The 14,210-nt window shown below is 54.6% G+C and overlaps 2 protein-coding genes across 3 annotated transcripts in view; both read right to left on the reverse strand.

Annotated features, from left to right (window-relative positions):
- Positions 1-2,303: 2,303 nt before the first annotated feature.
- Positions 2,304-10,779, reverse strand: SRMS (src-related kinase lacking C-terminal regulatory tyrosine and N-terminal myristylation sites). The gene is made up of 8 exons (XM_074919875.1): positions 9,775-10,779; positions 7,695-7,816; positions 6,565-6,731; positions 5,535-5,673; positions 4,903-5,061; positions 3,779-3,960; positions 3,455-3,611; positions 2,304-3,089 (listed from the first exon to the last, which is right to left on the reverse strand). The coding sequence occupies exons 1-8, from the start codon at positions 10,128-10,130 to the stop codon at positions 2,896-2,898; spliced, it is 1,476 nt and encodes a 491-aa protein (XP_074775976.1). The 5' UTR covers positions 10,131-10,779; the 3' UTR covers positions 2,304-2,895.
- A 1,509-nt stretch (positions 10,780-12,288) lies between these two features.
- LOC141966787 (peroxidasin homolog) overlaps positions 12,289-14,210 on the reverse strand; it is a 46,415-nt gene continuing 44,493 nt past the window's right edge. For both annotated transcript variants that reach the window (XM_074919874.1, XM_074919873.1), the window contains one exon: positions 12,289-13,807. The gene's annotated coding sequence lies outside the window, so the exon portion shown is untranslated. The remainder of the gene's footprint in view (positions 13,808-14,210) is intronic.

Below are 14,210 nucleotides of genomic sequence, written 5' to 3' on the forward strand. Positions count from 1 at the left end.
GGTTTACAGTTGGAGTTGACGACCTTAGAGGTCGTTTCTGACCTGAACAATTCTATGATTCTGGCTGATTTCCCATGTCTTGGGTCATCGTGCTGCTCGCTGTGGTGGGATAGCAAGAGATTCCTTAGGTAACCGAAGTGAGACAAGCAAAGGGGCTTTTTGTATCCTACACCCCTCCCTAAGCATCCCCCTTCCACTCCTCTCGGAGGGACAAGCCCCCACCTCCCCGGGGACAGACGTCCCCTCCTCTGCTCCCCCACGGCTGCCTGGTGCTGCTTGACGAGGCGCCGTGTTTTGACTGTTGATTAACTCACAAATTTGGGTAAAAACCAGCCGGTGCTTTCTGCTCGCTCTCGGCCCTTGCAGGGGCCCTCGTGCCTCCCCGCCGCCTCGCAGGAGCTCCCACAGCAGCTCCAGCCTGAGAAATATTTCCTTTCACTGCCTGCCTCTTGCTGCTTGGAGAATTTTTTTTTTTTTTTTTTTTTCCACCAGCCGCTTTGCTTCCCCCTCACCCTTCAAAGGCCAATGTGGAACCTTAAAAATAGAGGCAAACCGTGCGGCTCGAATACAGCGCATTAGCCTGACGCTGCTTCCAAATGCCGCTCCGACAAGTTGAATCCTCAAACGGGGCACGTGCCAGGCTGAAACCAGAGCAGGCAAACACCTTGAACAACAGCATTTGTAATCCCCACGCCGGAGGGTTTTGGAAGGGGCTGGGGCTGTGTCAGCTTTGTCTTCGGGGGATGGATTTTGGGAAAAGCTTGATCCATAAAGTGGCCCCAATTTTGGGGGGGAAGCTGCAGTGCCCTGCCCAGGATGAGATCCTGGGAGAAAAGGAGAAGAATCTGGGCTTACCCCCACCCCCAACTCTGCCTACTTTTAGAAAGTAATGACTCAAAGAAATGCCAAACTCCAGCAGGCCATGCAGGAGGGCAACCCCGAGCCACAGATGGGCTTTCAATGCAGCTGTGGAGGAGGAAGGAAGAGCTGCCGTGGGCAACGCCACGTCCCCAAATGTCCCCCGCCACACTCCACACCACCCATCGTGGCATTGCTCCAGCAGCCTGAGCTGCTCTGGGGCCACAGACCTGATGGGGCCGGAGCAGGCAGGAGGGCTGCCTGCAGCCCTGCCACCTCCCCGAGGGACCCCAACCATGCCCATCCGCTCCCCACGCCAACCCCATCGACCCCGCACACCCTTCTCCTCCTGCTTAATTTTGGGCTCCATCTGGTGGCAGCCAGACCTGAAAATTTAATATCTTTATTGCTGCAACATCCCTGCCCTGCTTGCACCAGGCGTGGCTCTGCCCTTTCTTGGTGTCTAATAAACCCATCACCTGCCGGACACGCTTCGGGCTTTAGTTTCTGGTAGGAGGGGACCCTGGGCTCTGCACGTGTGTGCTCCCAGCTGGGGCGTTTGATCAGCCAGCAAAATGTTTTTTTTGCAAGATGAGGGCTTTCCTCTTACAGCTGTGTCCCAACCTGTTGCTTTTTTCCAGCTCTGAGCACTCTCCCTGGGAGGGCACGGCCGCCGCTCCCCAGCGCTCGCCTCGCCCTTGCTCGGGCTTCAGCAGAAGCACGGCGGGATCAGGATTTATCACACCCCAAACCACATTCCCACCTCCCCTTTCCAGGCCCCTCGTGTTTAATTAACAGCCAGACTCGTTTCTGCTCTTTTGCACAGCGCGGATGCTGCTCAGGCCTGCAGAGTATCGCAGAAACTTTATTAATTTTACATATTCCAGCTTTGCTGTTGTTTTAGTCGGACAGTTCACCCCCCTCTCAAGCAAAATGGGTTTGTCAGGAGGAAATCTAAACCCACGCAGGCCTGGCTGTGCCCGGCTGCTTTTCACCCACAGCACATCCTGCCGCCTGCCACCTGTGCGCTGAGTGTGTCAGTGCTCAAGCAGCCGCTGCTGCCCAAGGACAGCCCGGCCTCCGCGTGTGCACGGGCAAGGGGGGGCAAAAGGCACTTGGCTGGAGCAAATACTGGAGCAAATATTCCCCCCACGCCAGCTTGGGGAACCTCCTGTAATGCTGTACCCCAGGATGGGCGAGGAGCGAGGGGGGGTAGGAGCATCCCTGAGCTTTGCACAGGGGGTGGGATGAAAAGCAAACCAGGGCGAGCAGTGTTTTACCGAGTGCTGCCTGCACCCGGGCTAAGCCAATGTTAATTATTTGAACCCAGACGTGCCTTTTTTTTTTTTTTTTTTGAATAACCACGCACTGGTGAGTGAGCAAGACAAGGAGCCAGAGCGGAGCAGCCCGGGCAGGAGCTGCTTGGGCAGGTTCCTCGGGACAGACTGGGCTTCTGCCTGGGAAAAGGGAGGCAGAAGCCCACGATTTAATGCAAACCTGGGTGAAGAGACCAAAGAGTCACGAAGATGGTTGTATCTCTGGTTGCAAGAGCAGGATGGGTTGCAAACTGCTTCCTGGGCAGGGAGGGGAGCAGCGTGGCGAGGGCTGAGCGATGCCCTGTGAGGATTCCCGTGGGGGTGGATGCACACACGTTTATTGATAAATACACCGGACACACAGTACAAGAAAAATCAAGCGGAGCCACAACTGAACACAAACTACAAACCTTCACGTTGGCGTGGGGAGCGGCAGGGACCTCCCACCCCACTGGCTGAATGAAGATGTAAACTCTGGGTGATGCCTTCACTACCGTGGGGCTTTTCCAGACTGCAACACAGCCAAGCGCTGGCAACGAGCTCTCCACGACTTGTTGCCTTTTCCCTTGGCCACCTTCCTGCATCGCGACCGAGAGGGACCACGGGCTGGTTTTTGGGGGAAGGGATGTGCTCTCCATGGAGCCCTGTCAGAGGGTAAACCAGAAGAAAGGAGCTTCTTGGCAAGAGCTGGTCTGGAGGGGGTTGTGCAGGAAGGGGTCCCTCAGGAGAGGGAGCTGAGCAGCCGTCTGTAGATGAAGCCCAGCTTCTCCCGCAGGGCCAGGAAGGTAGGACGCTCCTCCGTGTTGCCACTCCAGCACTCCAGCATGATGCTGTAGATCTCGGGAGGGCAGGAGCTGGGCCGGGGAAGGCGATAGCCCCTGGTAATTTGCCGTACGGTTTCTTGGTTTGTCATTCCTGCAAGGAAGGAGACACCCCTGAATCTCACGTCCCTAGAGGATGCCCTGAAGGTACACACCTGCACTGGGCCAAGATGTCAACTGGCACTGCTGTGAAATGGTGTCTCTCTGCCACGAGGCTGGTAAAAGACAGGCGCTGGGACATCATCCAGCCCATACCACCTCCCTGCCCCCAGCTCCTGCACCCGCTCTGCAAGCATTGAAAATTCCTCAGTTTCCCCAAAATGGACAACAACTTGCTCTTGCCTTAAGAGCTGCTTCCACACCCCTCGTGGAAGGGACAATATAACAATTTATGACATGTTGGCTTTTGGGGACCATGGGCAAGCTGCCCAGCACGTGGATGGAGGCTGGCAGCTCTACCTTCGTACGGGATCTGTCCATACGTGAAGACTTCGTAGAGCAGGATCCCGTAGGACCAGACATCAGACTTGAGGGAGTAGGTGCGGTAGTTGGCTGCCTCCGGGGCTGTCCACTTCACCGGGATTTTAGTGCTGCTGCTGGTGGAATAAATGTCATCCTGAAAAACAATGGGAGAAGGGGAATGAGGGATGATATGATGAACACAGCCGGTGCTTTTGGGGCTTTGATGGGGCTGGGAGAGGGGACTGCGAGGGAACGGCTGCAGCATGGGGCAGTTTGGTGGCCTGAGGTGATGGGAGGGACCACAGTATGCTGCTGACTGACCTTGAGGAGTCGGGCAAGTCCAAAATCAGCGATTTTGCAGGTGAGTTCCTCTCCCACCAGGATGTTTCTGGCCGCCAGATCCCGGTGGACAATGTGCTTCTCCTCCAGGTACCTCATCCCATCCGCCACTTGGCAGGCGATGTTGAGCAGGTGGGAGGTGCCCAGAGACTTCCCTTCAGGACCTGTTAACCCAGACAAGATATGAGCATTGGGACCAATCTAGAAACATCTATTTTGGGTGTTCTGGTTTGGAAGGAGACCCTGTGCCAGCAATGTGGGACTAGGGAACATGTAAAACCTTGAATTGGAGGTCCTGCCTAACCATCCTGGTTGTACTGCGTGGGAAGTTCAGCACAGCCATGTGCTCCTCAGGACTGGGGTGAGCTCTGAAGAGTGCCCTGTGCTGCAACGAGGACGCAGATGGACGTGTTCAGAGCTAAAGGTGACCTTCTGCCATGCAGATCTCCAGCCCAAATGTCCTACCTTCAAGGTCCAGCTCGTCCAGCACCAAATGCTGCTGGAACCCCAAACGAGGTCAGTGTGGGGGAGGAGGGGGCTGTACCCAGACGAAAAACAGGTCTTGATGGGAGTGGTTTGTCTTGTTTCCTTTCAAGACTGATTAGTGGATCAGGAAAAGAAAAGCGAAGAAAAATAAACTGACAGCCAGGTGGTGAGTGGATCATGGCTGCACATGAACGAAACCATGCTGCTGGCCCAGGGGGAGGTTGGGCCATTTCACTACTAACAGAGTTGCCCGAACACAGCAATGGGGTTTCTGTGCACTGGTGGGAGCTGGTGGACCATGGGTGGGTAAAGAAGGAGGGATGAAGGTCCCTACCAACACTCTTGGGCTCCTGGGGACTGATGTGGACCCAGCCCACATGGACACCGAAAGGATCATGCCAGACTGTGTCGTTGGGTCTTGGGGGTCACCCAAGATCGTCTCCACCAAGCGCCCATGGATTGCTCTGCATTACCACTGATCTAAACGGGACCCAAACCAAGCTTGCACTCTCTTAGGGTGCCCATTTGGGTTTGTAGAGCCATTCTGGGGCACAGAAAGCAACCAGAGAGCAGCACTGCCCCAGGACCCCGCTCCCCGTGGTGCTGGCGCGGGTACTCACTGTTGAGGTAGCTGTGGAGGTTGCCTTTCCGCATGAGCTCAGTGATGATGTACACGGGCTCATCCAGCGAGCAGACGGCGTGCAGCTGGATCAGCTTCTCATGCCTCAGGCGCTTCAGGTTCTGAATCTCTTTGGTGAAGTCTTCTGCCTTCATGTCGGCTGGGGGAGAAAACCAACACGATGGTAGTTGCTCATGTGGACGTTGGGAGCTCAGCACCTCCAGCTGGGATGAGGACCTTTCTCCTCCTCGCAGCCCACCCCTGCTCTCAGAGTTCATGTCTGCACACCGTGTCTCAGAGCCAAACACTCAAGGGGTGTTTTCCCCAGGGCTTTGGATCCCTTTTTCAGGATCATAACCCCGTCAGGACTTGATTTATCACAGATCCATTGGATTCGACTTGCCTTATCACAACTTGACGTGACTTATCACAAACCCACTGGATGAAGCCATTTTATAAAGTTGCAGCCCAAGATTCAGTGGGTCCACGGTGGCTACTTTCCAGATCCTACCCCAGTTCGCTTGATAAGACAAACACAGTGACCAAGAGCACTAGGAATCAAAAGGGGGTGAACAATGCGGCAGTGAACGAGAGACCCAGCCGGCCACTGCTAACATCTGCTCCTCCACCTACCTTTTATGATCTTGATGGCCACCGGCACCGTGTTCCTCCACAGTCCTTCCCACACCTCTCCGAAGTAGCCCTCGCCCAGCTTCCTCCGCAGGGTGAACTCCCAGCGTGGGCGCTCCCAGCTGTCCCTCTCGGGAGGGGTCTGTAAAATGGACACAGCAGCTTGGATCAGGACCTGCTGGTGGGGCCTGAACCAGCTCTTGGTGCCCACCAAGGGCTGGTGACTGTGGAGGAGTGAGCAGGACACGGTGCTCCACCACCTGCATTTTCCCTCTGCTAAAGGTTCACTGGGGGCGCAAAGCATCACCTCTGCTGGGAGCCAGCCTATGCAAGGGGGAAGATTTTTGGAGACCACCTGAAATATCAGGAATTCAGGTCATAATTCACTTCACACCAGACCTCAAAGGTGGCTTTTCTCCATTTCCACCAATAAATAAAAATGAGTAAATGAATATTATTGCGTATTATGTCTGATTTAGGATACAGCTCATTAAGCATTTGCTTTATCTTACACCTTTCAATTTCACTCTCAGATTATTCGCATGTTTAATTGCTATTTCTAAATCATAATTGGTAGATGGCATGCTAATCAGGAAACGAGTCGGCAATTTAGGATTAATACTCTAATTGGATTTATGAATGCCACACTAATTGTTATGAAAACTATATAAAAGCAATGTAGTCTTATTATACTCTAGGAAAAAAATTGCAAGTGCAGGTATTTCCAGAGTCAGTAGCGAAGGGATTTATTTGTAACAACACGGTTTCTAGTCTTCAACGTGGAGAAGATATTTCAGGAAAGCCTGTGCACTCTGGCCGGTCAAAAATACACACAGATGTCATGCCCCAGGCTTAACGTGGCTGATAAAAGGTGATGCTGGCAGCTACATTCATGGGGTATTTTAAATTTAGTTTAATAAAGCTCACATCCCAGATGGATAGACTAATTATTTCTATTTTTCCTTAATGTCTCGTTCATTTTTTTCCACCCTGGCCGTCTTTGGGATCTTGGCCGCGCTGCTGGCGTACGCACCGCAGGGCTGCAGGGCTGCAGCAAGGGGCTCTGGATGACCTTCCAGTGCTCGGTGTAGAAGGCGAGGAGCTCCTCCATGTCGGGGAAGGGATGGCCCTTCTGTATGTAGAGGCTGCCCCCGGGGCTCTTGCAGATTCGGAAGTGACTGACCTTGGCGTGGTTGCGCACTGCGGGGAAGCCCAGGTGGGGGAAAACTCAGCTCATGCAGTAGCCAGCTCCTTCCCACCTCCCTGCTTTCCTTCTCGCCTCTCCAGGCCCCTGGTCTATTAATTCACCCTAAAGCACCCCAAACTCGCCCCTGGGGTGTTACATCCCACTCCCCATCACCCGCTTTGCTCCCATGTCCTGGGTCAGATGACTCCCTGCCACGGGCGAGTGCGGCTCATTTGGGCTGGAGCCTTATTAGCAGAGATTGAGGCCGCCCCTCGATTCCTGGGTTCAGTTTTGGGCCCCTCGCCCCAAAAAGGCCATTGAATGACTCGAGCGTGGCCAGAGAAGGGCAACGGAGCTGGGGCAGGGTCTGGAGCACAGGTCTGCTGGGGAGCGGCTGGGGGAACTGGGGGGGTTCAGTCTGGAGAAGAGGAGGCTGAGGGGAGACCTCCTGGCCCTCTGCAACTCCCTGCCAGGAGGGGGCAGAGAGGGGGGATGAGTCTCCAGGGATGTGGGGTTCATCGTGAATTTCTCAGGGTTGTTTTTACGTGGATCGGAACAGATCGTAACAGCGCTGCGCAGTCTGAAACCCCCTGAATTTAGATTTCTGTATGTGGGAGCAGTCCCAGCCCTGGTAGTCTGGAGTGGCAGCATATTTTTAGACAACCCTCAGATGACAAAAGCTGCTGGAATGAAATCCTGGGAGTTAGTGCCACGAAACCATCATTAAGCTGCTGCGAATTGTTTATGGCTTTCATACCCTGGATGGGAGCAACTTACTTTCCTTTGGCACAGTACCTCGGCAATCCATACCTGCATCTATTAGCTTTTAGAAAGCAGCCAGTTCACTTTAACAGGATGCTGTAAAGCACTTTTAAATGTTTTTCACCCCATGCTGACCAAGCCGGGAGCTGCCCCTAAGGAACAGGCTGATTCCTTTCCCTGTGATAATTTCCTCTGGATGTTTGCCACAAAATTACCTGAGAGAGAGTATTCGCCCTTGCTGCTCTCGCTGTCCCGGACGAGGAAGGAGCCGTGCTGGTTGGGAGGAGAGAGGAGGAGCTGCTCGGCTTCATTGCGGCTGATCTTGCTGAAGTACCAGCTGCGAGGGCAGAGCAGAGGGGTTGGTGTGGCGCAAGGAGATGGTGCACGGACGGGGCCGTGTCCACCCCAGGGGCTCCGGGACCCTCTGAGCCGGTGCTCCCTCCCACCGTTTGCTCATCGGCGGCTCAGAGCCTGCAAACGCGGCTGCCACGCACAGCACGGCCAGCCCGTGCTGGGGCTGCTTCGTTGGGCGTTGCTTTTGCAGGCACTTGTTGCGTTTTATTGCAACCAGCAAACTGTTTCCTCCAGCAGTGGCTGGTCACTGCTGTATCAAGCTGGCCAGGTCTCAGCTCCATCCCAAACTCAGGAGGTTTACACCCGTGGCTCAGTGCAGCCCCTGGGCTGACAGCCTGTGGTCAATAAAGCACCAACCACCCAGTGCTGTGTGGAAGATGCTCTGGTGGAGTTGAACCCGTGTGTCCTGCCAGGAGAGCAACAGCCACATGCACAGGATCCCTTTGCACTTCCTGACCTGCAGCTCACGGACACAACCAGCTCTCAGAGCCCGTGCGCAGATCGTAGCAATGAAAATATCTCGGAATTGCCCATCGCTACTCCAGACATGGCAGTGCTGGTTGGGGACCTCAGCGGGAGCAGGGGACCCAGCCAAACCCCTCTTCTGTGCCCGATAGTGCCGAGATTCATCACCAAGTGTCCAGTAAGAAAAGGCAGGTTGGCTGCCTGGGTCCTGGCTCAGCGGGGTGCAGGGGAGCGTGGGGAAGAGGCTGTTTCATCCCACCTAAGACAGCCCAGACGTGAGAAGCTGAAAGTTTCGTCATTAGCTGGGATCGCCAGCGTCTGAGAAGCCGTGCAGGAAATTATATGTGATGGGGTTACAGCAGCTGAACAAATTACCACCCAGCTGCGGCTCCGCAGAGTCTGCGCGCTCGCGGCTCGCTCGGGCTCCAAAGCCACGCGCGTTTGCTGCCAACCGCCCTCCCACACCGCGGCATCCCCCTCGCCTCCTCCTCGGGACAGGGCTGGGCGTGAGCAGTGGGAATAAAGCAGCAAGGTGACCCTGCGGTTCTCACTGGTGTGGTCCCAGCATGGTCCAAACCAGACTGGATTTGCCTTTCTCCGGAGCGCACGCACGGGGAGGGGAGAAAGGGAGGGTCTCTCCATCCTGCCAGCTGCAATCACTGTCCCTGCACATCAGGGCCCCCTCCCAGGCTCCCCCCACTCCTTTCCCAGGGCGATGACACCCGCCCCGTCCTTGCGCTCCCCGTCACTCGGCGTGACTCAGGGCCTGGTACAGAGGGAGCAGCCGTGTCTTGGGGCGCTTTGCCTGGCGTGTTGGGACCAGGCTGCCTTACGCAACGATGAGCCTGGGCTTTCCCCAGCTGAGAGAGGGCTGAGACATCAATCCGAGCTCTGTGTCAGGCGGGAGAGCCCCCAGCCCTGGGTGAGCAGGAGCTGGACGGCAGCAGCACAACCACAGCTTGACCCTACAGAGCTCTGGGCTTCCTGGCAGGTCCCAACCCAAACTGCTTCTCCCCGCACTCCCAGGCCCTTTGGAGCTGGCAGGGCTCAGGTACGAGCTTCCCCAGCTCCCTCCCTCCTTGCTGTCTCCCCTTTAATGCAGGATAAGAGGGTGAGGAGCCTGTTTATTGACACCATCACCCCGCGTCCCAGCCCAGAGCCACCCCGTCCTGTGCGAGGGTGACGTGCCTGGGCAGGGGGACGAGCACCTCTACCCCTTGGCACATCCCCCAACCCTTCCTTGCCGTGCCAAATTCCTTCACCCCACTACCGTGACCTGCAGGACTTTCACAGCAGGGATGCCCGGGGGAGGGCAGATCCCCCCTCAGTCCCAAAACCGCCGGCGGCCAAAGCAGGGGACAAGGAGCTCGTGCTCCTCACCATCATTGGGGGCGAGCGCTGCCTTTCCCTGGGCAGGGACACGCTGCCCTGGTCCAACCTCCACCCCACCACAGGTCCAGGGCCCAGGATACTTACGGCCGGTGAGCGGAGGAGCCTTGGCTGAGGTTGGCCACGTACGCAGCAGGAACGTAGCCCATGGCCGGCTCCCCCAGCAGCCGCCGGGCTAAGACATATTCTCCTTCTTCTCTGAGGACACGCAGTTTGTCCCCTGCGCTTACGCTCAGTTCCTCCGCGCTCCGGGCTGTGAAAGCGTATAAAGCGATAAAGAGAGAGGACTTGGGGATGAAGGAAATGGAGTTCGGCTCCGAGTGCAGCGAAACTGAATCAGAACCAAGATACCCCAGCGAGCAGCTCTCCGGCACGGACCGGGGACGGAGCTTGTTCCAGAAGGACGTCAGGAAGGTCAAACGCTTCCTGACAAACTGCTCCATCCCCGGGGGATGCGGTGGAGGCGGTGGGCTATGCCCCCGCGCTTCTCGAGGGCAGAGGAAAGGACAATCCCGGGCTGGTGCCGCCGGCCGGGCGGCTCATGCTGCCATCCCGCGTCCCTCGTGCGCGTCTGGGCGCTCGCCGGCCCTTCCCGGAGAACCTTCCTATTTCTGAAAGTGAAACTGGTTCATCTGGTGGGACGAGTCTGCAGGTGGGATGAGTCTGCAGGCGGGAGTCCCACGCTCAGACCCACGGGCACATCTGGGAGACAGGCACAGCTGGAGCCGGGCTTGCGCTCTCCAAGAAGGAGAAGGTCTTTTTTTTTTTTTTTTAATTATTATTTTAAAGCGTCCTCTCCTGCTTGTTGCCAGAGCACCGGTAAACACAGCGTGCTCTTCTTCAAGCAGCTCTTGTGACAAGTGGCTGACTCCAGTTAATAGCCTTGATCTCACTTGTGTGGGAGGTTTGGTTGTTTGGGTTTGTTTTTTTTTTTTCCATAGGAAAATAATTGTGTTCACAAATGGGCAAGAGTTAAAGCAGAATTAAAGAAATAACCTTTGAAGAGATCTGAAGCGGTCTGGATAGTTTCTGGGTGGATATGGTGGGGTCTGTAACACAAGATCCTTTTTCCTTTCGGTTTGCAATGACCTCCCAGGGTTACCCCCCCTAAAGCATTTGCTTCCTCCCACTAATCCTCCACGGCAGAGGATCTTTAGGGAAATCCACCTCCCAGATCCACCAGGAGCTGGTGCTTGCTCAGCCTCCAGCAGAGATGGGTCCCCCTCAGCAGCAGGAGGTCCTTGTCTGATGGAGGGTCTGGCTCAGCCCCAGGCCCCGAGCCCTGGCACACAATCTGCCCTGGCTCCACACTGCAACCCCCCTGCCAAACCCCAGCAACCACAGGCACCAGCCAAAGGATGGAGATTTCCATCTCACACCTTGCAAGTGCACCTGCAGATCGCTGCTCCACTGAGAAACCCCAGCTCCAGTCCCCCCCCAGCCCCTGCCCAGGTCTTGTCATTTAACTGTTCCATCTAATTAGTGGGAGTTTTGTGCCTGGCAACTCCACTCCTCGCCCTGAGCCCATTATTTCAATCCTCCTCTACTTGTAACTGCTCTGGGTAGCTCGTTTTGGGTGTGCAGTTGAGTTTTGAAAGAGGCTGCTTAAAAGAAAAAGAAAAAAAAAAAGGAAAATTAATTGTAGGGGTCTAGGCTGCAGCCTGCAACCGTATGGTGTATGAAGAACAAACTGGACCCATCCCTGGGTCAACAGCTCTTGGTCTGCTGTGTCCCGGGTGTCTCCTGCTGCCCAACCAAGCTGCAAAAGCTGGATATCAGTATCTGGGCTTGAGGGTCTTTCCTCACCCTCTGCCAGGCAGCCAAGCCCAGGGCAGAGGGAAGGACACAGCGCTCCGGGAGCGTGCCCTGCGCGTGCTGCTGCACAGATGGGAACTAGGAAAAAAGGGAGTCAGGGAGTCTTTACTAAAACATTCCGCTCCCTCCTTACCAAAGTAGCACCTGAATACATGGGTAATTCCCCCAAATCTCTCCCCACCTGCCCCGCATACAGCCTCTCCCTCGGTGCCATGCAGGGATGTGTGATTTCTCTGTATTTTTCCCACTTCAGCATGGGGAGGGGGATGGAGAAGGGTTTGCACCACCTGGGGAAGGGCCGTCCCCTCTGCTGCCCTGCTTGCAGCGCTCCTGACACGTCTGCTCCTCACGTCAAGCTCCATCAGGAGGAAAATGGGCTGCTTGGTTATGCCTTTAGAGATTATCTGATGAGATCAAGCACCAAACGTTTATGCTGCGCTGTTTTGAATGCGGAGTTGGTAAACTTGTGGTTTGCAGAAGGAGACTGGAGACTGATTTACCTTTAGTGACCTCTGCCAGATTAGATCCTCTAGTGGTACAAGCGATAGACAAGTGCAGCTGATTTATAACACGCAAGGCTTCGGATCTTGATTTGCATCTAAATAAAAGGGTACTTCAAAATGACAAACATCCCTGAGGACTAAATACTGCCTCTGAGCTGAACTTACCAGACAAGCATAACACACGCTCATCCCTGCAAACCCGTGTCTGCACAGGACACACACGCACAGCTCAGAGTCCCACACCAGGAAACAGCTGATAAATCACAACCTTTTTCTAGTATCTTTTTTTATTTTCCTAATAAATTTCCGGGAGCATCCTTGCTGCTTTGAATCCCTTTGGTACTATAAAACACCTAAAAATTAAAAAAAAAGAAGAAAAGAAAAAGCATGTTCATAAACGTTTCTGGTCCTTGCACTGTGGAAAGGAAGGTGGGAGGATGCAGGAAAAGTGAAAAGGATAAGGAAGGCACAGATATCTGATGGATCAAGTATTTTTTCTTTAGTCCCTGTGACCATCTTACAAGGATGTATTAAAAACTAATCTGTCCACAGATCTGGGGCTCTAGTGGATACACAGGGACTTTAGTTCTAGCACCGCTAAAAAGCACCTCCAAAGAGCAACAAAACCAGACGAGCTGTTCAGCAGAGCCGGTTATATAGTCCTGGTTTAGTCGCAGAGCACCTGGGAGCAATAAACACAAACAGCACTTTGCATTCATCCGTGTGTCAAATACTGCACATGGTGTTCTCCTGCACTAATTGACAGAACCCAGCAGCATCCCCTCCACTAACGAGAGCACCCGTTGCAGCTGATGAACTGAGAGTCTGTTCCAGGTCCTGTCGTGTTTACACTTGGAATACATCTTCCAGCAAAGAGCCTTTCTGGGGGAAGGAAAAAAAAAAAAAAAACAAAACAAAACACCACAAAAAAAAAACCAAAGGAAGAGGAACTTAAATCCAATTAAACCCCCAAAGGGGCAGGAAGTTGGAGAACGCAGGTCGTGTGGAGGAGAATGTTTCTGAGCCCTCGCAGGGTCGTGTGAGCGAGGGTGAGCCCCTCGTGACCCACTGACTGGTGACACCCAGCAGCCGATGGTGGCACCGCGGGCGGCCACCGTCTCCCGTGTCTGGCACCCGGTCCTGAAGCACCCAAACAGCCGGGAGACTTCCCCGGGTTCTGCTCCTGGCTGCTGGCAGGGACTGCACGCCCAGCCCAAACAGTGCTTGCCAGGGCCCTGAGGTTCCTCTTTGCTCCTTCTGTTGGCACGAGGAGACGGCTGGGCGTTTGTTTTGAGTTTCATGTAATTTTGTCTTTTCAATTTCTCCGGATGCTCTCTGGCACCACAGTGCATTTGAGAAAAGTTTTGCCTCTTAATGAATTGTTTTGGTTGGGTGCCCATGGGACTTTTCAGGCAAGGGGCGGTGGATGACGGCAGCATTGCGTGGGAAGAGCAGAAGAGCAGAACGGAGGCACTAAAGCAGCTTCAGTTATTCTCCGTTTCCTGGGGATGGTGGATGAAAGTGGCATCTCAGCAAACTGCTGCTCTGTCACCATCAAAGAAGGCAGAGCCCATCCCCAGGAGGCTGACAAGGGCAGGAACAGTCCAGGGGCCGAGGGGCTCGTAGACAGTCAGTGCAGAGGGTTCAATACAGGCAGAAGTACAGTCGTCCTGGGACAGGGAGTGGTACAGGAGGTGTGAGAGGAGACAGAGCATCGTGGGGGCTTGTGGCTGCTGTTTCTCAGCCCTATAGGAGGGGGTCAGACCGGCTGGTGGAAAGCAGGAGTGCAGGTCACAGGGCACCTGAAATGGCACAAGAAAGCAGAAAAAAACTCCATGGGAGGCAGCTGGAGGCTGTTTGTGCAGTGCCTGGCAGGTCTGGGACTGCAGCATGAAAACAGCAACAGCCCTTTAAACCCACAGAAACACTTTTCAGGGACCCTGTAAACCCCAGAGTGCTCTGCAAGGAACTGAAATGATGGCAAGAAAAAGAGAACTCATGTCACACTGCAATTTATGTCAAATTTCTAACGGGGAATTGCTGTTCGACTGGAAAAATCTGTAAGGACCAACACACCAAATCAGACTGGAAAACAGTGTGGCCAGCCTAGAGCCTTCCCCTTCTGCTTTCTGCCGAGATTATCAGCACAGACCAGCCTTTGCTTGCCCTATCCTGTAACCTTAACTTCCAGAAGATGCTCCTTCT

The sequence above is a fragment of the Athene noctua genome, chromosome 16 (assembly GCF_965140245.1).
Source record: "Athene noctua chromosome 16, bAthNoc1.hap1.1, whole genome shotgun sequence".
In the NCBI taxonomy this organism is placed as follows: domain Eukaryota; kingdom Metazoa; phylum Chordata; class Aves; order Strigiformes; family Strigidae; genus Athene; species Athene noctua.